Raw genomic sequence first — 23,549 nt, forward strand, 5'->3', positions numbered from 1 at the left:
TTCATGGCGGCACACGGGTTCTCTAGCTGTGATGCACGGGCTCAGTTGCCCCACAGCACGTGGGATCTTAGTTCCCTGAACCAGGGATTGAACCCACGTCCCCTGCACTGCAAGGCGGATTCTTAACCACTGGCCCACCAGGAAGTCCCAGACTCTGGCTTTTCTTTTTCCCAGAGACATCACGCCCCACCTGCGCCATCCAGACACGGCCATGAGCCATCCTTTCTGTGTCTCAGTTTCCCCATCTGTGTAATGGGGCCCAACAGTTCCTGCCTCCCCACCCAGAGCTAAGGCATAATGGGCTGACACCCACTGGGTGTCACGGGTGTGGAGCCTGGCCCTCAGTAGGTGCAGTCAACATATACATGTGAACAGTGAAAGACATTTTAGTCCCAAGTCTCCTGCCCTTCTGCTGGGACCCTTCAGGGACAGACTGGCTCCTGGCTCAGAAAGACTGCCTAGTTTCAGCTGAATTCGGATACTCTTCAGCTCCGGCAGCCCCCGGGTCTTGAACTAGGGGCTTTCTGGTTCTCTTTATGGCATTGGGAGTGGGCTTTCTTCTGTTTCTTGCTTTAGCAAATGCGTTCATGACATCCGTGGCAGGCCTGGGCTGGACTGCACGAATGCTAACTTTGGAATCCTCATGACTGCCGTGTGCTATGGCTGTGACTCAGCACCCCCTTTGCAGATGAAAACGCTGAGGCTCAGAGGCGTTCAAAAGTATGCACAGGGTCTCCCAGCTTGGAGGAACCCAGGCGGTCATTTCCTTTGTCCACGTAACTGCTCCAGTCTCCTGAGAAAACAGCAATGCCCCCCTCTTTCCCAGTCACTTGGGGGGTGGTGTCTGTGCCTGCTGCAGGGAAACAGGCTGGGTGAGTTCTGTCCCCTTCTGGTCCTCTTATCCTCTGTTTCCCCATCTATAAAATGGGCTGGTCATGCCCCTTGGCTGGCCCACCTGGCAGAACTGTGGCAAAGCTTTGGAGGTGACTCTGCACACACAATTTGCAGGTCATTCGGGGGACTCTTATGACGGTTTCTGTCCCCTCGGGAGGCTGCAGCAAGCCCCCTCCTGGCCATATATGCAGCCAGGGACAAAAACCTTCTTTTTTTTTCTCTGAGTTCCGGACCTTGTGTCCTCAAGGCTGGATGAGTCTCCCCATCCCGCCTCCAGCTCCTGAGACCTGGGAACACCTGGCGGGACTCGGCTGGGGGAAGAGTGGGATCGAGACCCCCGGCTGGCACTCCGCCTGAGTGGGCGAGCCCCCCTCCCCGTGGGTGCTGCAGCCGGAGCGCCCCTAATTGCTGCCACAGATGTGGCAGCCACCAGCCTCTCCCGCGTGATCTGCCATGTCGCGTGAGCTTAATTAGCCCCTGATTACTCATTTACTGGGTGCTGTGTGTATTCCATATCTAATAACTTTCCAATTACACCCGGTCTGCCCCGCACGTTTAATAACCCGTTCGTTGTCTGCTTGTCGGGGACTGTGCATTCAGCAGCTCTGTCTCCCCCTGACCCGGAGCTTTATCGTCCCCTTTCCTGAAGTATTTGGAGTTCTCTGCTCACCATTATGGAGCTATTACAGGGAATTAAGGGGCATAAAATACTGGTCTTAGGCCTCTGATGCCTCAGCTTGCAGCACAGGACAAGAAGCCCCCTGCAGAGAGGCCTGAGTGCATCTTTGTGGGTGGGCTCTCATGGGGGGGGCAGGAAATGGGGGGGAGGGTCTTCATGGTAGGGCTGGCCGTGTGCCCTTATTCCCCCCCAGACAGACGGCTCCAGGCCTGTAACCCACAGGTCCCCAGCCGGTGGCAGGGTCTCCCACCAGCCGAGCTGTGCCCACCCATCCTCTAGCCAAGGCAGGCCCCCAGCCACTCCTGTTTGCGGGGGAGGTGGCTCTTTTCCCTGGCTCAGGCCTCCCGCCCATGTCTGATCGGTCCTCGGGGCCAAGGGCCGGTGATGCTGTGTCCGTGGACGCCGTCGGATGCTGGTGTCTCCTCGTCCCTCTCCTGCAGCTTGGTTCTGCCTCCCCTCCCAGCCTTGCTCTTGAGACAGACCCTCCACAGCCCAGCCGCTCACCTGCAGTCCGGGCTGCCGTGCGTCTGCCGAGCCAGCATGTGCAGCAGTCAGGCCCCGCCAGCGTGCAGTGAGGACCTCCTGGTGCCGGCGCTGTGGGTGCTCTGACCGTGACCAGCTGGCTGAGCGTGGGCATGACTTGACTTCTCTGTGCCTCGGTTTCCTCCTCCACAAAGCAGGCATTAAGTTGGGGCTGTCGGGAGAATGACACTGGCTACCGACAGCAGGTGCTCAGCGGACGCCTGGCACAGTGCAAGTGCTCTGGGAATCTCGGCTAGGGCATTACTGGCCCGTCTCCCCCAGACATGAGCTGAAGTCCAAGCAGTCATGACTTGTCTGTTTCTCTTAGTTACAGGGGCGGGCAGGCAGCACTCAGGATTCAGGCCCATGTTTGGAGTTATAAAACTCCATGTTTTATTCAAGATTGGCAAGGCTGGCTTCCTGAAGTGTATGTTGAGCCGATTTGGAGGAAAGAGGAGATTCGGGGTGATCACGAAAAATGGGAGTTTCACACCCCAGATCCTACCCCATGACTTTAGGGACTCCAGGACAGCCTCAGGCTCTGTGCCTGCAGCGGGCAAGGGGACCTAGAAGGCAGCCCTGCCACCTGAGGCCTAAAGTGCCCAGAGGCCAGCTGGGGCCCCCCAAGGCCAAGGCTGTGATGTCTTCTCCAGCACACACCCTTCCAGGCTCCGTAGGGTCCCCCAGCCCCAGCACCCCTTTGGCTCTTGTTCCCAATGTTTAGGTCATGAGATAAACGACCATTTCTTGAGCACCTCCTCTGTGCTTTTGCAGAAAGAACTCATCCCCTGCACCTCGCCTCTGGGAGTCATACATTCGCTGGGTTGTTAATCCATTCTACAGAAGGGGACACTGAGGTGAGGCCCAGAGAGGTTAAATCACTTTGCCAAGATCTCCCAGCTGGAAACCGGTGGAGAGAACCCAGAACCCAGTGCCTGACCCCATCGCTCTTCAGGAAGCTGGAGAGGTGGAGTCTGGCTGGGTGCCGGTGGGGGCAGAGGGAAGCGGGCCCTGGGAACAGTCAGTTGGCGGGGCTGCTGGAGAGGGAAGTCCTGGCGTCTCGTCCAGTGGCCTCTGGCCCTCAAACTCGACCTGCCTTTGTTTTTGAAAATACATGATTTATAGTCTACCACATGGGCGAGTCTGAGAAACATTATGCTGAGTGAAAGAAGCCAGACTCAGAGGGCTCCATGGTGGAGGATTCCGTCTACACGCAGTGTCCAGAGGAGGCACGCCCGTGAAGATGGAGGGGGACGAGAAGCTGCCGGGGGCTGGGGGGGCACAGGGTGATGGGGACGTTCTAGATGGATGCTGCTGGTGGTCATGCAAGTCTGTGATTATCCTCAAAGCCCCCGAACTGTATACTTTCCATGGGTGAATAGTATGGTATATGGATTTTATCTCAGTAAAACAATTCTACAGAACAACAGAGCAGGGGTTCCCAGACTTGGGGAGCCCGAGGACTAATACGATCAATCAGATAACCTCGGTGCTGACAGCCCTGCAACATGGTTTTCCTTTCTGCTGCCATGATGCGTGTCTGCTCTCTGCGCACCCCACCCCACACCCGCCCCCGGCCACCTTCATCCCTACCTGCGAATTTACCTGGAATCGGCGCTCTCCGGAAATCACCTAGCTCCCCAGAGAAAGTGTAACAAGGCAAGATCTCATTAGGATATTCAGTGGTGGGCTGCAGATCCCTTTTATGGTAAAGAACCCTGGAAATTTCCACACCCCCCCCCGCCCTTTTTTTTCCTTTCCCTGTTAACTAATGCTTTAAATGTGGTGGCCCCGGTCCAGGGAAATAAAGGGGACAATAAAGTTTATCCTGCTCACTCCACAGGGCCCCATGGACTCTCTGGGATGCTGCCAATTTCCAGGGTCCCCAGGGCAGGGAGCAATGTATGTCCCAGGCCCCCCTCCTAATAGCACATTAAGTCAGGCTGTGAGCTTGGAACTCTTGGCTCTGGAAGCGAGAAGGCATAGTGAATGTGTTGGTTCAAGGGTCTGCTTTTTATTAGCCAGGAATTGTTGTAAATTTGGCCTTGAAGGGTGAGGAAAGGCTGCTCTCTGCCTCCCTGCGATGGTCTGGCCAAGAACCTTCGTGAACCTTCACCTCCCCCTCCAATGATGCTAGTGTGAGATAACGCATACTCCCGCCCACGTGTGTCTGGCAGCCTCGCCCAGCAATTAACAGTGACTGAGCCCCCTTGGCGTCCCGGGCAGCTGCTGACAGACCCCAGAGAAGGGGGTGAAATCCTTGTGGCGGGGACAGCTGGACCCGAGGAGGGAGGGTGTCTGGCACACGATGGTGCCAGGGAGCGTGTGTTTCTGGACCGGGCCCTGTTCTAGAGCTTTCGGCTTGTCTTAGTCATCCAGTGCTGTGTAACAGAGGACTAGGCGTAAGCAGCCTGCAGCAGCATGCCTCCCTCTGCACACTCAGCGGGGGCCCACTGCTGGTCAGGGTGTTGGCGGGACTCGACGGGGGAAGAACCTGCCTCCACGTTCATCGCTGAATTCATCTGTCTGTGATCTGAGGGTTGCTATGAACATTTAGAGGCAAGCTTTCATGTGGACGTCTGCTTTTGTCTCTCCGGGATACCTGCCTAGGAGTGGAGTCGCTGGGTCCTGTGACGACTGTGTGTCTCTGGGTCTTGATGAACTGCCAGGCCAGCTCCAAAGCAGCTGCCCGAGTTTGCAGCCCCACCAGCCGTGTGTGAGGGTTTGTGTAGTATTTCAACACTTAATAATCACGCGGGTGTCGCTTTTAAAGATGGATTCCTCGCTTCCTCTTGAAAGATCAGGCCTGGCGGGATGGAGCCAGCTTCCCTCCACATGGCGCCGGGTGGACTGGTGCTGTCCGCTTCCCCCCCCCGCCCGCCCCCAGTCTCGCCTACCCAGTACCTCATTAATGGTTTACCCTCCTGGGGGCAGTGATGTGTGTTTGAATCTCTTGTCCTTCCTGTCCCCTCTCCCTTTCCAAACCTGGTCCCTTTGAAGGTCTAGTTCAGGACAGTTCCACCTGCTCCAGGAAGCCCGCCTGGATTTTCCCAGCCCTTGGGGAATTCTCCTAGTCTTTGTCATCTGCACCCCCTCCCACCTGGAAGTATTCTCTTCTGCCGTCTGCTGCTCTCTGCTTAAAGGCTATGTCCCTGGTTGTTTTGGAACAGCCGAGTCTTCTCCCAACTGCTGGGGTTCAAATCCAGGCACCTCCAATTACTGCGGGAGCTTGGACAGGCCACTCGTCCCCTCGCGTCTCCGTGTTTTCTTCCCTGGAGGATTAACTGTAGCACATAGTAGGTGCTCAGGCACGGCATCCTCATGTCCCATCTGGGGAGCCGTGAGGCATCTCCAGCCACCTCCCCACACCAGGAGCCTGGTCCCCGCACTCCAGGAGGAGGAGCAGGGTGGGGGCGGGCCTTACCCCTTTCTCCTTTCCACCAGCGTGCAGCAGGGTCAAGGCCAGGGCACAGTGCCAGCCCGCCCCCAGGGGCATGGAGAACACTGCCCAATTTGACCTGGTGCCAGCCCATAGACAGTCCCTGGGGTTGTCTGGACTGTGACAACTGTGACTGTTATCTCCTGTGACTAACGGAGACACAGCAGCCCTGAGTCTGGCAAGAGCTTCCCCAAGTGGTGATGGCAAGGTTTGCCAGAGCAGCGAAAACCCTACGGAGTGGGGTCTACAGGGGCTCCAGCCTCCCCGCCGTGCGGTGGGCCCCCCGCCCTAAGCAGGCCAGGAGTGGATGACGTGTGCCGGGGCCAGGCGCCACCCACTCCTGGTTCCAGCCTAAACTGCCAGCACCCCTGTGGGATTTGCAGGGGCCGCGGTCAGGGCAGCATCACCATATGGATCCCATAAATTAAAGCGCTCCCGGAAACAAATGGTAAATGTACCCGTCTCTGGTGTGTGGGGCTGGCGGAGCCTGGATGGAGCGCCATCCATCTCTCTCAGGCACTTTGCTTTTATAGCCCTAATCCTTGGAAAAACGGGATCAACGCGAAGTTGTTCTCTGACAGCCGTGCAGTCCCAGAGCTTGTAATCAGGGAGTGGGGGGTCGCCAGGCCCCCGGGAACAGCCCCCAGGGAGCTGCCGGGGTTTCAGGCCTAGGAGCCCAGGATGCGAACCTGTGTCAACCCTGCCTCGGCAGCTCTGTGACCTTAGGCTCCCACTGCCCCTCTCTGAGCCCCAGTCACCTGCGCCCCTGTAGCCCGGGGCAGAGCGACCCGCCGGGATGGTGGGTGCTGGGGGTGGGGCAGGGGCAGAGAGGTGGTATCTAATGAGTATAGAGTTTCCATTTGGGCTGATGAGAAAGTTCTGGAATTGGATCTGGGGGTTGGTTGCACACGTGTTTGGACTTCACACCGCTGAGTTGTATCCTTAAAATGGTCTAGATGGTAAATTTTATGTTATGTAACCCACTCCAGTATTCTTGCCTGGGCAATCCCATGGATAGAGGAGCCTGGTGGGCTCCAGTCCCTGGCATTGCAGAGAGTCTCACCCAACTTAGCGAGTAAACAGCAAAAAACCAACGACATATTTTACTATACGGTATTTTTTAGAAACAGGACAAGGGTGGCGGATAGGGTGACCGCCCTTCAGGGAGAACTGAAGATGAGCTAGATCGGTCAGTACAAGTGCGACCAGCTTGCTGGCAGTTGTCACAGAGGCCTGTGCAGAGCGGAGGGGCCCAGGTCCTGGGGCTGGCAGTGGTCCTGGGGGTCAGCCTGGTGTCCCTGGGCAGCGCTTCCTGGACGAGGAAGGCACTCGCTCTGGCTCCCAGAGCCAGCCACACCAGGTCCCTGATGGCTACACCAGGCCACCGTGGGTGAGGGACGGTACCCAGCACCCTGGGGTACCTCCAAGCAGACGTGCCCAAGACTCACCACATCCCCCTCCTGTCCTTCCAGGTCACGTCTGCATCTCTCGAGACATCGACAGCCATCCACCCTCCCGCCCAGGAGCCCGAGCCTCGGCCGGGTGCCCCAGCAGAGAGCCTGCCCAGGGGCCCCAGGACCAGCCAGGAGCAGGGGCCAGCCCGGTGTCAGCAGAGCAGCTTGGACGGGGCCGGCCCGGACCTCACGGGCACAGGTAGGTGCCAGCATTTCACCATCTCTGGCTACTGGAGTGAATCAGGTGGCTCCTGGGAACCAGAAGCCTCCCCAGAAGTTGGGGTGCAGACTCCCACCCCAGGGTCGCCACATTCTAGTGGGGAGCCAGGAGGCTGGGTCTCCCTGACTTGAGTTTGATCGTTTCCCCCTCTCTCATTGTTGATTCACAAACAGCCTTTGTTGGTTTCTTTTTTTTTTTTTTTAATCTCTATATTCCATTGTGTTCACTCATTCATTTAAAAAATAGCATAATGGGTCTATCTCCATGAGCCACCAAACCCTGCCCCAGAACTCTCCGTCTCCCTGGATGCCCCGTCGCCCCAGAGTGACCCGCCAGGATCCCATTTGCTTTTCCGCCGCACCTGTGTTTGCCTGGCACCCCGTGGCCTGGTGTCCAGGGTGTGAGCCTTGTCTCTGGGGCCCCGCGCATCCCTGCAAGGCTGCCTGTTGTTACAGCTGCCGTCACGCTCCACTTCACGTCGCGTGCCGTGTGATGTCCAGCTGCCCCATGCAGGATGGAAGGGGGCTCGGCCGCCCGCCCGCCGCGGGGGCGCACCGCTCGCGTCCAGGCACGTGGCTGTTGGTGTAGCCCCATTTGGGACACAGGGCACAAGGGGGTCCATCCGCGGGCGGTGCTGCCTGGCATTTTCTGGCATGGGCGTTCACTCCCACCCCCTCCAGCCACCAAGACCCTGTTCCCCCATCCCTACCCCGTTGGACACGTTGCTTTCCCCAGTGATGGAGAGGCTGGCCGCTCGTTGGTTGTTGGGCCTGTGAGTGTGGAGTCCTGAGGCGTTTGTCATGCAGCACGTGGGCCCTGGAATGGGAGCAGTGAGTGGACACCTGCGTTCTTACCTCGGGAGGGCCGTGGAGCAGCCCCTTAGACCCTAAGAGGACCGACGCTCAACAGCCCCCAGCCCAGCCTTCCGCGTTGCTGGGCCACTGCAGGGGCAGCTGGTGGAAAACACTGCTTGTCAGTAAGCGTGGGAGTCGGCTCGTGGTGGTGGGTTCCTTGGAGTCCCATCTTCAGGACGCCCCCAGGTACCCACCTCTTGCTCTCTGCAGTGTGGACTCAGCAAAGGAAGGGGCTCCCTGACAGGGGCTGATGGGCCACCAGCCCGCCTAGGGGCGTCCAGGCCCCTGGCAGAGGGGGATGGGGTGTCTGGCAGCAAAGGGGACTGCAAGTGGTGGGCAGGGACGCCTGGGACAAGTGTCTCCTTGCACTGTGCCTCAGTTTCCTCATCTGAGGAATGGGCGGGAAGGCCAGTGGGAGTGCTTAGCTCACCAGCCGGTATGAGAATGGAACTCGGCAGATCGAGTGCAGTCCTGGTGCCCCTTCCCCCGGGAGCCCGGAGTCCTGGCTGGCGTCAGCGCGGTTGGTTGTAACTCCTACTCACCCCGCTGGCGCCTCCTGTAGGCAGCCCATCGCATCCCTGAGGCTGCTGTCCCAGCCCGCCCTCAGCTCTGAGTGATAAGCTGCGCAGCTTGACCCTCAAGGACCTCCCCGCCCTGCTGGGCACACACGAGGCCCTGCCCCCCTGCCCTGGGGCCCCTGGGGCAGGGCAGGGGCACAAGACCCACGCTGGCCAGCTGCTCCCCTGTCAGGCGGCAGCCCTGCCGGCGGCCGGGGGGACGGGGGACGCGCAGCTCACAGCTGGAGACCCGCCAGGCAGCGCCAGCCCGCAGGCAGCCCCTCCCGGGGAGGCCGCTGCTGGGAAATGTGACAGTGACTAATGGTTTATTACACACCTGCCACCTCACATCGGGCGGCGCGCATGGCCCCCCGGGCCCAGCTGTGCGCTGCCGGCTGGGCGACGGGGCGGGCGCGGGGGGCGCGGCCTACAGACACATGGACATGCCGCTTGGGGACGTGCGGGGGACACACACAGACCTGGCCGGCACACAGGCATGAGGGTGTGTGTGCAACACACACAGGCACACGCACGCATGGCCCCGTCGCACCCCCTCCCCGGAGCTCCCCGCCCCTCCCCGTCTCCCCACCGTCTCTCCAGCTCCCTCCGTGGTGGTGGACTCCAGCCCCCTCCTCCGTGCCGGCTGGGGCAGGGGCCTTTCTCAGAGGGCTGGGTGGTGATGGGCAGGTCGGTGGGGGTGGGGAGCTGCATCCCTTGCCTTGGGGGGGCAACTGTCCACTGTCGGTCTCTGAGACCCAGTTCTCTGCACGTGCGGGGACAGCGGCCCTCACCGGGGCAGGAAGCCGTCACACCACTGCTCTGGTGCTGAGCTGAGGGCCTGGAGGCCGTGTGCCCTGGGGACACACATGGCCCAGCCGCCTGCCTCCCTCCCAGACGTGGGGGAGCTGCGTGATTGTCAGGCACTGCATCTGGAAGGCCCGCCTGGGGGGTGCTCGCTGGCTGGCTGCTGGAGAACAGCTCTGGGGCTGCAGGGGCGGCGGGGACCCCGGGGACCCCGGGGCTGGGCTTCTTCCTGGCAGGCAAGGCACGGATCTTGGGCTGACCAAGCCGGGGGGAGAAGGGCGCTGTCCCAACCTCATGGCAAGGTGGCTGTCCCTGAAGGTGGTGAGCCCCCCAGGCCCAGCTCCTTCCAATATTCTTAAGCCTTTAGTCAAAGGAGAGTCCGTCTCTCATGTGCCACGCGCAGGCGGCGTAAAATCCAGCCGGAGGACGCTCGGAATCTGTCAGTAGCCGCGGGGATGGCGTTCCCGAGCAGTGTCTCTGTGCAGGCGAGGAGCAGCGCTGTCTGGTGACAGGCGATGGAGTGGCTGGAGTCTAGGCCCAGCGTCCCCCCACAGAGCTTCCGCCAGGCTCAGACTCCAGAGCTGCTGAGCAGGCGTGAGGCTGTGCAGCAAAGCCTCCCTGGCTACTGTGTAAGGTAGAGTCGGGCCTAGGAGGGGCCCTCAGGGGCCCCCAGGGCTGCTGGGCCAGGCTCCACAGGCTGCCGGCCCCGCGGCTCCAGGACTGACCCTCTGGGCGCGGGCTTCCCGCGTGGCCTCGGAGCTGCCTTGTCGCCCAGCTGAGCGGTGGCCCTGTGTGCTGCCCGTGGGCCCTTGGGCGTCCTCTCTGAGCTCTGGAGCGGCATCTAAAGCGGCAGATATCGTCTTCATTAGTAGACGTGATTGAAGCCGCAGACCCTACTGATGGGTTTGGGGGGGCGGTCACCAAAAGCTGGAGCAAGGGGGACTCCCCCATCATGGCTGTGCTCCTGTCGCCGTCAGTCACTCAGCCGTGTCCGACCCTGTGTGACCCCACGGACAGCAGCACACTGGGCTTCCCGGCAAACTATCTTCCGGAGTTTGTTCAAACTCACGTCCATTTAGTCAGTTGATGCCATCCAACCATCTTACCCTCGGCTGCCCTCTTCTCCTCCTGCCCTCAATCTTTCCCAGCATCAGGGTCTTTTCCGGTGAGTCAGCTTTTCGCATAAGGTGGCCACAGTATTGGAGCTTAAACTTCAGCATCAGTCTTTTCAGTGAATATTCAGGGTTGATTTCCCTTAGGATTGACTGGTTTGATCTTCTTGCAGTCCAAGGAACTCTCAAGAGTCTTCTTCAGCTCCAGGGTTCAAAAACCATCAGTTCTTTGGCGCTCAGCCTTCTTTATGGTCCAGCTCTCACATCTGTACATGACTACTGGAAAAACCGTGGTTTTGACTATACGGATCTTTGTTGGCAAAGCGATGTCTCTGCTTTTTAAAATGCTGTCTAGGTTTGTTTCCTGGGCTCCTGCCTTTCCTCCGGTCACATCAGGGTGCTGGGGCCCGCCAGCCCTGAGGGATGATGGTCTGCAGGCTCCTGTCCTAACAAAACCCTGCCACCCTGCTCCTACCTAGAAAGCCTCCGTCCTCATGTGTGCTTGTCCCTGGCTTTAGGGGACCCCTGGTCTGGTGGAGAGGGGAGGGCAGGAGCAGCTCTGGCCGGAGGGGTAGGAGCATCTGTGGGAGACACAGTGCATCCTCCGTCTCCGACCCGGGCCGGCCCAGCCCAGCCCAGGGCACCTCCGTTCACCCACTCTGGTCCCGTAAGCGGGAGTTTGAGAAGAGTTTGGGGTCAGTGTCTACTGCTGCTGTAGAGGCTTAAAAAATCCATCTTCGTGCTGCGCTTCAGTCGCGTCCAACTCTGTGCGACCCCGTGGACTGTGGCCCACCAGGCTCCTCTGTCCCTGGGGATTTTCCAGGCAAGACTACTGGAGTGGGTTGCCATGCCCTCCTCCAGGGAAATCTTCCCAACCCAGGGATGGAACCCTGTTCTCCCGCATTGCAGGTGGCTTCTTTACCATCTGAACCAACAGGGAAGCCCTGGGTTTAAATCCAATCAGTATTTGTTAGGTGTGGGCCTCTCTTAAGTGTTCGGGTCCGGACTGGCACATCCTAGATCCGCACCCTGCGTCTGCCCCTTCCGAGCTCCTGGTTCCAGGCACAGCCTCTCTGCGCCCCGGCTCGCCCGTGAGTGCCCTGAGACCCCAGGTGACCCACATGCGTCGCCGAGCGCCCGCCTGACGCTCAGGGATGCGGGAGCTGGCCCGGGCCCTGTGGGGAGAGCGGGCCCTGCTGCGGCCCCTGTCGCTCCTTCTTTGGGCGGATGGCCTCCTGGCCAGCGGGGTCGGGCCTCCGCGGCCGGGAAGGCAGGGCCTCCGCTTGGGTACTTGGCTCGGGCCCCAAGACATCCTTGGCAGGCCTCGCCTGGAGCGGGTGCTGGTGCTGAGTGCTCTGGCGGGCGGCACTGGGTGGATCCTGTTCCCTGCGGCCAAGCGGCAGCTGCTTGGAGGGCAGGGGGGCCGGGCTTGGCTGCAGCCCCCTAATCCCCGCGCCGGCTCCACGGGGAGACGCTCTGTGCCGTGGAAGTGTGTCCCCGCTCCCGCCGACTGCTCTCTTCCTTTGTTCATCTCCAGCTGAGCTGGGATCCAAAGTCTGTTTTCTCTCCAACGAGAGACTGTTTATCTTCTCAGGAACTTACTGTTCCCTGGGGAGCACGGAGCTTGCAAGTTGAGGCAGGAGGCGGAGAAGCCCAGGCAGCCCTGAAAGCTCTGGGCTTTTAGGGAACCTTTCCCCAGGAGCCTAAGTGTTTAGCGGGGCTCATGGGGCTGGGCCTCAGGCCTCTCCCCGCTCTCCAGGCTCTGCGTGCTTTCAGCTCCCTTGGCCGAGGTGCGACTCTGCGGGTCCACGTCACTGATTCAGATTTCCATCACATGGAAGAGAAAGAACTTGGGCAATTTCATGAAACGATGAACTGAGCGTTGCCTTCACCAAAGTTCAAACTGGCACAAAGATAAGAGCAACTCTTTAGACCTGGCAAAATTGCTGTCAAGTGGATCTGTTTGCCCCTAAATCTATTTTCCTTCCAAGTAAGTCTGTGATCAAGATTTCAGGGTAGAAAAAAGGAGATCCAGCTGAGCTGTAGAAATGGCCATTCTGAGGCCCAGGGTGGGGTGTCCTGGGGGCAGCGTTGGGGACCCGAAGAAGCTAAAAACCAGCACAGACCACCCCTCCAAGGGCTGCTGCACTTGGGGCCCGCCTGTCTGCCATCCTGGCTGTGGCCTCCACCCGCCCGCCACCCTGCTTTTGCCGAGACTGGGTTTAAGCTGGTAGGTAAGCCAGCACTCGGGGGATTTTGGCTCACTGTATGGATGTAACAGGCTAGAAGAGCATTAGAATGTAAGACTCCCCTGCGTCCACACCAGCTCTCACCCCCGACCTTCTAATTTAGAAGCAAAAGCCATTTGAAAAGCCGATATCTCTCCAGCAGACCTTTGCTCCTGTCTCCACCGTGGTTGCCTGTTCTGACATCTGTCTCTACCTCTAGGCCGCCATTCCTGTGAGTGTATTTGTTCACAAGTGTTTGTTGAGCACCTACTATGTGTCAAAGACCGTGCTAGGTAGCATGTGTGATGCCAGGCGGGGACAGGTTCCATGAAGCAAAATAGGGTAGAACACAGAGATGAAGCTTGTGACTTTAGGCAGGCTGGTCCCAGAAGGTGCTGCTGAGGAGATGACACTGGGCAGAATCCCAGGTCACCCGGAAGCCCAAAAGCAGAGGCCTCGAGGCTGCCTGCTTGCCATCTCCATGAAGACAGGGAACACATCTTACTGTCCTCTTTATGGCTCCAGCACCTGGCCTGCTGCACAGTAGGTGCTCAGTCGATGTTTGTTGAGTGAATACAAGTTTCAAGTCAGCTGGTCCTGGGGATCTGACAAGGGGAAGATAAAGAGGAAGTTAGATTTTCATAGATGTCGAGAGCGTGCGTTTACCCAAGCTTCCTGGCCCCAGGGTCGATGTTCCAAGCAGGTCCTCATCCCATTCCAGAACTTTTCTCCCCTTTCTAGGGCTTTGCTCTGAAATATAGAATTCCTGCGACCACGGGCTGTTTGCTTTCCCCTGAGGTCTCCCAGTGCAATCACGTGGGGGACAAGGATACTTCACGGTCACCTGTGAGAGATTGGTCCTTTCTCCTCCTTGGACTTGGCTGATTCTAGGCAGGGGCTGTGAGCTCTCTGGATCAAACACGCAGTTGTTGTTCAGTTGCTCAGTCGTGTCTGACTCTTTGAGACCCCATGGGCTGCAGCACGCCAGGCTTCCCTGTCCTTCACCATCTCCCAGAGCTTGCTCAAACTCATGTCCATTAACTTGGTGATGCCATCCTACCATCTCATCCTCTGTCATCCCCTTCTGCTCCTGCCTTCAATCTTTCCCACAGGGAGAAGAGCATTAATTGAGCAACTGTTGAATGTCAGGTGCTGTGAAGCTGGGAACAGTTGTCTTCCTAGCTGTGTTATTTTCCCATGGCTGCTATAACAGACATCTGTGAACTTGGCAGCTCTATCACCTTACAGTCTGGAGGTCAGAGATCAGAGGTCTGACGCAGGTGTCACTGGGCTAGAATCAAGGTGTCACAGGCCTGGTTCCTTGTGGAGGCTCCGGGGAAGAATGTGTCCTTCTGTTTCTGCTTCTGGAGGTGCCTGCGTTCCTTGGCTTGCGTCCCCACATCCCTCCAACCTCTTACTTCTGTCATCACATCTCCCGCCCCTCCTCCCTCTCACAGGGACCCTTGTGATCACATTGGGCCTGCCTGGGTCATCGAGATTGAGCTCCCATCTCAGGGTCAGCAGCCTACTCACATCTCCCAGGTCCCTTTTGTCCTATAAAGTGATGCGTTCTCAGGTGTTGGGGAAGAGGACTTGGCTGTCTTTGGGGACCAGTCTTTGACCTCCACACCAGTCCCTGTTGCTGGCTGAACTGGCCACGTGCAGCCCATGGGGGCCAAGCCCACAGCTGAAGAACAGGCTGGCTGGTGAGGTCCGCATGGGGCCGCAGCGCTGACTCTGCACGGCCTGGCTGGGGCTAGCCCCTCTGGCCTGGTGGCTGTGCTCAGGGGGGACCTGACCCAGCAGGTGTGCGCTAGTGGCAGTTCCCTTCCTGGAACAGAAGCGTGATGCTAGGACCTTTCTCCCGGGGATGTGGCATGAAGGCGACCTCAGTTGCCAACCACTCTGTTTAGGATGTGGACGGGGGTGTTCCCACGCCACCCTGCCTGGGAGGGGCTGGATTCTCACCCGCGCCAGGAGGTTCTGGGTGCAGCCTGGTGTTTGCCCAGGAGGTGACTATAAACATGGCCTAAGCCACAGTCCTCTGGGTACCCCCAGCCACGGTCCCCCGGCCTGCCCACTGCAGGCACAGGGAAGGGATTGACCCCAGAGACCTGACAAGACTCTGCCCCCCCAGGCTCCCACCCCCGCCCACCCCCAGCAAGCAGCTTGTGGCACACCCGGTGACCCTCTGGGCCCAGCCGGCCCCCTAAGGCAGTGGAGCCATGGCCTCCCCCACAACAGATGTCCAGCCCTTCTTTCCGCAGATACAGCAAGATGGGCTCTAACAAGGCCAGCACAGAGCACCCGGAAGGGCTCTCGGGAGGGGGCAGCGCTGGAACTGGGCATCTGGGTCCTGTAGGGAGGAGACCCCGGGAGCTGAGACCCCGATGACAGTAGGCTCCTCCCCTTCCCCTCCATCCTTCCTTCCTGCCCCCCCACGAGCTCCTGCCAGGGAGTCTCTGTAGGTCCCCAGAGACCACAGCCCGGGGTGGGGCTCTCCTGGAGCCCCTTGGAGCCCCGCTCGAAGCCCGTGTTCTTCCTCCCTCCTGAGCTGAGCTGTCCTTGGCCCTTTCTCTCCAGGAATGCCCGGGGGCGGGGGCGGCTCCCGCTGCCTGGGGGACACCACAGAACTCCGGGGATCGGGGCCCAGCACAGGGCCTGGCACATAGCAGGTGCTCAGTGGAGAAGGCTGAGTGAGGGTGCGAATGAGCGAGGGCAGCCTCGGTGGGGCTGTGACCCCCTCGGAGTCTGGGGGTGGCTCTGCTGCCCAGGGCAGAGGTCTCCGTGTGCCAGGAATCCCTCAATCCCTGGGTCCTGCAGGAGTTGAACCGCGAGGGGCAGGCAGGAAGTGGCCGCCACCCTCCACCCTCCAGAACGCGGCTCCCATCTGCAGCGGCTGGGGCATGAGCCGGCGGGGGGAGGCTGGGGGCCGGGGGAGGGCGGCCGCGTGGTTGATCCGTGCCTCGCTGGGCAGCCCTGGCTTGCTGCCCTTGACCTCTCCGCTGGCGTCTCAGGACTCTGCTCTGGACAGAGCCGGTCTGCAGACGCTGGGCAGGCTTCCTCTGCTTTGCTGCCGCCTTGTCGCCCCGCCCCGTCGGCCCCCCTCCCCCCAGGCCGAAGGGAGCTGCCCCTTGGGGGTCAGGCCGGGGGCCCGGGGCCAGAGAGAGCCAGCTCCCATGGACCAGAGGAGCCCCACGTGGCCGGCGCTGCTGCCGGGTGAGTCCCTGGGACGGCCCCGTCTGGGAAGGGGGTTTCTGGGTCGGTGCCCAGACTCGCAGGGTGGAAGGCTGAGACGGGGGAGCCAACGCTGAGCTGGGACTTGGTGAGGGGTGTGCGTCCTGGGTGCAGGGACCCTGCGGTGTGTGTGTGTGGAACACAGCGTGACCTAGGACACAGACGGAGAGTCCCCAGGGGCTGGCCCGGTGGCCCCAGTCTGAGCCGGGGTCCAGCGGCAGGAGTTGGGGATAGTGAGGGGGTGCAGCAGAGCTCCGTGGCGTGGCAGCAAGCGCTGCAGCCCCGGCTCCCCCTGGCGCGTCCCCCTGCCCCCACCGCGGCGGCTTCTCTGCTCAGCGTGCAGTCATGGGGCCCAGGCTGGCGCGGGGCCTGGTGCTGGGCGCCCGAGGGTGTGCACAGGTGAGCCTGCTGTCCTCCCAGCCGTTGCAGGCGAAGCGCAGAGCCAGGTGGCCCAGAGGCACTGACTCCTACCGCGCCTTCCTGCAGAGGGGAAACCGAGGCTCAGAGGGCACGTCCCTGCCAGGGGGCTCCTCTGGGCCTGCTCCGGGCACCCAGCGCCCCCGCCCACCTCCCCCGGAGGACAAGCTGCCCCGCCGCCCATCGCCACAGGCGCCCCGTGACCTGGCACCTGCTTGTCCTGGCAGGATTAGGGCCGTCCCCAGCCTGGCAGAGGGTCTAGAACTCGGTGGCTCATCTGCCAAGCTCCTTCCTGCTTCTGGAAGTGAGAGGAAAATATGGCAGGAGGACCGGAAGAGGGGCCAGGCAGACCCAGGAGCAAAGGAGCAGGTGGAGGGGGCCGGGGGCAGCCTCCGAGGAGGCGCTGGGGGGACCACAGGAGTGCTCGGAGCTCCCCGTCCCACACCAGGGGGGACGCACAGGCTCCTCCCCTCCCTCCTCCGGTCACGACCGCTTCTTGGCTCCTAGGGCAGCAGGCAGGGCCCCGGGTTGGGAGGTGGGAGGCGTGGCCTTTAGCCCTGAGTCCCGCTTCCCACCTTGGACTCAGTCTGACCGCAGCGCAGACACGCTGACAAAGAGAGCACTCCCCCTCTGCCCGTCCATAGGCCAGGTGACTGCAAGGTGGTGAGCCCCCTATCCTCAGAGGTGTGCAAGCAGGAGCCCCCAACCTACTGGACAGGTCATGGAGGAGCAGAGCTCAGAAGGGAGAGTCTTCCTACCACGTCTCAGATTCCAGGTCCCGCCTCCTCCACGTGCCCCGTCTGTGCAGCAAGGACCTACTTCATACAGAGGCTTTTTGGCCGAACCCTCCGCGCCCTGCGTGCGGGAGCCCTTCTTCTCCCATGTTCCCGGCGAGCAGGCCAGGTGCAGAGGGCCAGGCGACTAGCCGGTGGGCCACCGGCCGGTCAGCTGAGTGGCAGAGCTGGAATGAAAGTGTGGTTGCAGAGCTTGGGTCCTGGCCCGCCACGCGGGACAAGGTGTGTCCTCAGTTACAGGCAGTCCACCCCCATTTAGGAAAATGCTTCCTGAGCTTTGAGAAGTCCAGAAGGTTCGCTGGGGTCGCTGCGGGGCTTTGGCTGGGAAGACCTGTCTGGGAGGCCCCAGGTCCTCTGCCAGGCCGGGAACAGCCCCAGTCCTGCCTGGACGGGCAGGTGCCAGGCCACACGTGGTGATGGCTGGCAGGACAGCTTGTCCTCCCAGGGGGCAGGGCGCTGGGTGCCTGGAGCAGGCCCTGGCCCAGCCTGCCTCGTGGGTGCTGGGAGGGCAGCCAGGGGCCACTGGGGGCTTTGATTCCATCAGGAGGGCACAGTCTGCCCAGACTCCAGCCCCTTCCTCATAATCTTGGCAGCCAGAGGGACCACATTTGCCTCAGGCCCTGCCCCCGACTCTGCCCGGTACCCGGCACCTGCACTTCCTGGGGTTCCCAGACCAGACCAGAACATCCCTAAACAGAGGAACGGAGCTGTGCCCTGGCCTGTGTGGTGGGTGCGGGGTCTTGGAGGGCAATGTGCCCCTTCCTCCAGGTGCAGCTCTGCTCCGCCTCTTGCAGGAAGCCTTCAGTGATTGCTCTGTCCTCAGACCCTCCCTTTTCCCTCAACATTATGTCTTTTTCTCAGCTCCAGAGTGGGAAGGGAGCTCGCTTTATTTCACCCAGGTCTAAGCCAGGGCCTGTGTGACAACACGGGTGGCACTGTTACCTCTCATGTGGTGACATGAGCTGAAAACCAGAGCCGTCGCAGGCAAGCGGGGACACAGAGTAGCCTAGCTTATACCACGATTGTCGGCCATTTGGGGTACTGACTTCTCTGGTTCTCTTTCTTGTCAAATAAGACAGACAAAAATGGAAAGGGGACAGGAGGGAAGGGAAACAGTCAAAGCACAGGCTCTTGTGTTGCTGCTTTTCAGCGGAGCCTCAGCTTTCTCATCTGCAAAGTGGGAGTGCTGGTGGCGTCTGCCACAGAGGGTCGCCGTGGGGTTAAATGAGGCTGCACGCTCAGCATGTGTTCAGTCCTGCTGTCCTCGTTCCAGCACCATGCCATGTCAGACAGGGCCTCTGACATCCTGCTTGCTGCCTGGCAGAGGGTCTGCACACAGTAGGTGCTCAGTAACATTTCTAGAAGGATGGATGGATGGAGAGTGGAGGACAAATGGATGGATGAATGGATAGAGGGTGGATGATGGATGGATAGTGGAAAGTGGATGGATGGCAGAGGATGGATGGGTGGGTGGATGCTTGACTGAATGAAGAATGAATGAATGCCAGGTCTCCTCTCTTCCCAGGCAGCATGGAGACCCCAGCCCACAGGAAGCAGACAGTCCAGGGCAGGAATGACTGCTTTTGTCCCTACGGTCCTCTATGGTCACCTGTCACCACGGCAGGACCACACACTCTCTGCATCTCCTCCATAAAACACAGGCCCTGGCTGCCCACCAGGCCTCCCTCTTCCCTTTGATTTTCATCAGGACAGACAGACAGGTCAAGTGGATTCAGATCAGCTGCTCCCTACCCACTCTCCCTGGGGTTGTGTGTGTGTGTGTGTCTATGTGTCTGAGTACACGTGTCTGTGTCTGTGTGTGTTGGTGTGTGTGTGGGGAGAGTATCTGGATTTTTGGCATGCGTGGTTCCGTGTGTGTGTTTGTGTGCGTGTGTGCGCACACCCAGGAGTTTCAGCGGGCTGAGGGAATTAGTGTGCAGACAGTGGCTTGGGCAGGCGGCCAGGCCCACTGTCCCTGGAGGCCGTGAGGGACCTGGACGTGACATGTGTCTGACCTGCTGGTTTGGTGGGGGCCGTGGAGGAGAGCGTCCCTGAGGCTGGCTTTTGGGACCCCAGCCCCCTCCTTTGGGGCCGCCCACTGTTGCCTCAGCCTCTGTGGGGTGGGGACAGACGCGTGACCGAGGGCCAGCCTCCCTGCCCCTTCTCCAGGGACAGTGGCACCTCACCCTCCCCAGGAGGGGGGCCAGGATTCCAGGCATCCCCCTCTCCCCAGATGTGGGGTGACAAGTGGGGCTGTGGACCTGGCTGGCCGGGGTTCAGATCCCCGGGCGTGGCTCCGGCCCCTCCCCCAGGAAGCAGAGCCCCGGGTGATGGCTGACCGCAGGAGCCAGACCCCACAGGCCGATCTGAGCCCGTCTCCCTGTCCGTGAAGCAGGCACAGCTGAGGACGTCCGTCTTCCCTAACGAGGGGGAGGTCAGGCTGCAGAGGCCCGCCCTGGCCCCCAGGGGCTGGTCCGGGGTGAGTGCAGTGCTGGGTGGGCTGGCCTGGCCGCCTCGCAGCTCCCTGATGGCAGGCTTGGGCACAGACAGAGCCTGTGGCCTGGCGGTGTGGGGCGGCGGTTCCGCTCCCCCGCCCGCCTGCCCTCTTGCCCGCCGCCGTGTGGTCCCGGCGGGGGACACGTGAACACAGCCTGGCTCTGTTCTCGGAGCTGTGGGAGGCGGGCTGTCACCGCGGGAGCCAGGAGCTGGAGGTGCGCCCGGGAGTGGGGGAGGGCGGCGGATGTCTGCGCCTTCCTTCACCCTCAGCGCCCGGCCCTGCCAAGCCACAGGTGCCCCCGCAGCTCGGGAGGTGGGGGGAGGACTGGGGCCGGGTGAGGTGGGGAGGGGGCTCTTCTGGGGGTAAGGTGTCCAGGGCAACACAGGTTGGTCAGCACGGCCTCCGTCAGCAGAGCTGCAGGTCCCGTGGGGCTTCTGAACTGCTTCCGCCGTTGTTCAGGCCGTGCACTGCACAATCTCAGGGGGTCCTCTGGGCAGACTCGCGCGGTGCGCTGTGGCCTAGGGCCCCCCACCCCCTTTACCAACCAGGTCTTGATCTTCGGTTCTGGAGCTCTGGTCGTCTTTGATCATAAGCCTGGCCTGCTGGTGGCGGGGCAGTGGGTGGGGGGCATGTGAATGACCGTGGGTGACAGGGCACCCACCTCTCGTGGGCGGCATGTGGTTTGGGGGGGTTGCAAGAGCCACACCTGTCCCTCGGAGGTCAGAGTGACGTCTGCATGCTCTGAGTGTCCCATGCATCCCATTCCCCACGGACATCCGTGTGACGTCAGCACCCCATGGGTTCCGTGGCCCCTGTCCCCACACTGCCCTCCCCCTCTCCCTCCTAGCCTGCCTTGCCCATACATAACATGTCAACTTGAGGGCCCACTGCGGGCTGCTGGCCAAATAGAACCTGGAGAGAGAGACACCGTCGGAAGAGAGACTCACTAGCTATGCCGCCTTGGGCAAGTCACCTAACCTCACTGTGCCTTTGTTTCCTCATCTCAAAAGCAGAGCTCATAGGCTGGATTGTAAGGTTGTGGATAGATTAGATGAGATGAAAAGCACTTAGAGATGGGATGGCGTGTAGAAAACGCCGGTTGCTTCCTCACTCCATGTGCCCTGGGTAGAAGCTGCCAGCTTTGTTCTCCGCTCTGACACCTGGAGGTCCTGGCAGTTAGGAGGCTGGGGTTCACCTCCCTTGTCCCCCAGGGGTGGCTGGCACCAGGCTTGGCATGGGGCAGGCCCTGGAGTCATAAACAGCTGCAGGGTTGCAGGGGGCGGCCTCCGTTTCTCCCTCTCTGGGAGCCCGGTTGGGGGGGCAGGTGTGAGCCCCCTGTCACCCCAGCCCCTTTGCCAATGCCGGCCCCGCCTCCCCAGCACACGGAAACCACAGGCTCAGTGCTGCCACTCAGCCTTATCTCAAGGCCTTCTGCACACAGCTCTGTCCCCAGGAAAAGGGCTTATCGGCCTGGTCATCTGCGCCCCAGCCGACTTGGGAACACATGGTCAGGCAGCAGGGACCTCGGAGCCGGGCAGGGGCCACACCCATGCTGGTCTCACGTGGCCCCCTCCTTCCTCCATGGGCGCCCTGGGTGTCTTAGGAAGGACCATGGCCCCAGGCTCCCTTCCCGGGCTCCGTGACACTCAGGCCCCACCAGCCCTTTCCCCAGCCCACGGACCTGGTGCCCTCCACAGGGCCACCGTCCACTTGGGCTGGCCTCCCAGGGTTCTTCTGGAGAGTGGGTGTGCGTGGGAGGGTCGAAGTTGGGAAGCCCATTTCAGGGCGATGAGCCTCCTTGATGCCCCGCTCATGGCAGGGAGACCCGGTTCTCTACCTTATATGAGCAACAACTCACGAGTGTTGGACACTTTCTGCACAGGGCCTTCCCACCCAGTCCACGCCTCCTGGGCATCCCAGCCCTGCCAGCCTTGGTGGCAAAGGGGCTTATTTTCCAAACCCAAAGATAGGCCCTCGGGCAGCTATTTGGCCTTGGGAAGGCGAAACCTGATTTCCAGAATATTCTGGTGGATTATAAGGACTGCAGGACTGGCCAGGAAACTCTAACATGGATAGTCGCTATCTCCCTGGACGATAGCAGGAAGTCAGAGGTAGAGACCTTGTCTTCAGGGATCTTAGAGTCCAGCCAGGCACCCCAAAGGTTAAGGGCACACATCGAAGTCTGGGAGGGCTTCCTGAAGGAGGAGAGAGAGCGCCATGACATGAAGGATTCCAAGATGCAAAGGAGGGTGGTTGGGGTCTTACTGGAGACAGAGGGAGACAGTTCCCTCGGGAAGGGGTGGTGCTCCAGGGCCTCATCTGTATCGGGGGGAGGTCAAATCCTCCCCCATCTCCTCCCTGAGTCCCAGAGTCAGCCCCTTGTTTCTGCAGATGAGGAAAGTGAAGCCTGGGTAGCCACTGGTCAAGGTCACAAGCAAGACAGAGATGGGGGCAAAGTGAGGTGAGCAATCCCACTCCTGCCCAGGTGCCCCCACCTCCAAGCCCCCCCACCACCATGACTGGGTTTGCTGTTGAGTCTCAGACATTTGATCTGTTCTCTGTGTTGGATGGTAGTGGCTTGAAATCCTGACATAAACGCTGTTAACAAATCAGCTGCATTTGGTGTGACCCCAAATCTGACTGGATCCAGCTAGCACTCACTGGGTGGGGGGGGGTCAGCCCCCATCCATCATCCACCCTCAGAACCAGCCCTCCCCGGCCCCTCCCGGGGGACGTGCTATCCTGCCCAGGTGGGAGGCACTTCTTCCCGTTGTCGAATTTCATTTGGGGACCTGTGAGTTTCTGGGTGGGCGTGGGAGCCTGCTGGTAAAGTCTTGGCAATGCCTGTTAATTTAAACTTTTGCATTGAGATAGAATTCACAGAACATGAAACTGGCCATTTTATAGTGTCTAATGCATTTGGTCCATTCGCGATGTTACACGGCCATCACCTCTTACCAGTCCATCGCCCTCAAAAGAACCCCTGTGCTGTTTAGTGATTTTCACTCCTCCTGCCCCCCCACCCCCTGGCAGCCACTAGCCTGCTTTCTGCTGCTACGGATTTGCCTCTTCTGGGCTTTTCACGTACATGGACTCAGGTGATGTGTGGTCTTTTGTGTCTGGCTTCCCTCATTGAACTTGTTTTCAGGGTCCGTCCATGTTGTAGCTGTATCAGAGAATTTGGTCCGTTTTCATGGCTGAGTAATATTCTACTGTCTGGCTGTGCCACATTTTATGTATTCATTCTTCTGCTGATGGACACTTGGGTTTTCTCCACATTTAGGCTGTTATGCTGAACGCTGTTGTGAATGTTTGTTCACAAGCCTGACTTGGAACATTTGTTTTCAGTTCTTTGGGGTATACGGTTGGCCCTTGAAAACGCAGGGGTTAGGGGTGCCAACACTCCACTCGGTTGAAAATCCTCTTGTAAGTTATAGTCGGCCTTCTGCACCCAGAGTTCCCCCACATCCAAGGATTCACCAACCATAGATCCTGCAGTACTGTCCTATTTACTATTTCTTAAAAACCTGCACATAAGTGGACCCGTGCCATTCAAACCCATGTTGTTCAAGAGTCAGGTGTATACCTAGGAGTGGAATCTGCTAGGTCACACTATGAATTTAATTTAATTTCGTAAATGTGTATAGTGCTCTGACTAGGTGCAGTTTCATGTTCACGGCACTCCCAAGAGGAAGGCAGTGTCTGCCCCATTTACAGATGAGGAAACTGAGGCTTGACAGTTAGCCAGGATTTGAACCAGGCAGTCAGACCCTGGCAGTTCCCACTAATGCAGAACTGAGGCTGGCAGCTCCCTCTGGCCCTTGCGGTGGTGACCTCATCT

The 23,549-nt window shown here is 60.0% G+C and overlaps 1 protein-coding gene across 1 annotated transcript in view; it reads left to right on the plus strand.

Annotated features, from left to right (window-relative positions):
- Window positions 1-23,549, plus strand: part of GSE1 (Gse1 coiled-coil protein) — a 392,798-nt gene that overhangs the window by 138,330 nt on the left and 230,919 nt on the right. The window contains 1 exon segment of the mRNA XM_043898214.1: window positions 7,007-7,187. Within this exon segment, the coding sequence (XP_043754149.1) occupies window positions 7,007-7,187 (181 nt within the window).

This window comes from Cervus elaphus, chromosome 4, assembly GCF_910594005.1.
Source record: "Cervus elaphus chromosome 4, mCerEla1.1, whole genome shotgun sequence".
In the NCBI taxonomy this organism is placed as follows: domain Eukaryota; kingdom Metazoa; phylum Chordata; class Mammalia; order Artiodactyla; family Cervidae; genus Cervus; species Cervus elaphus.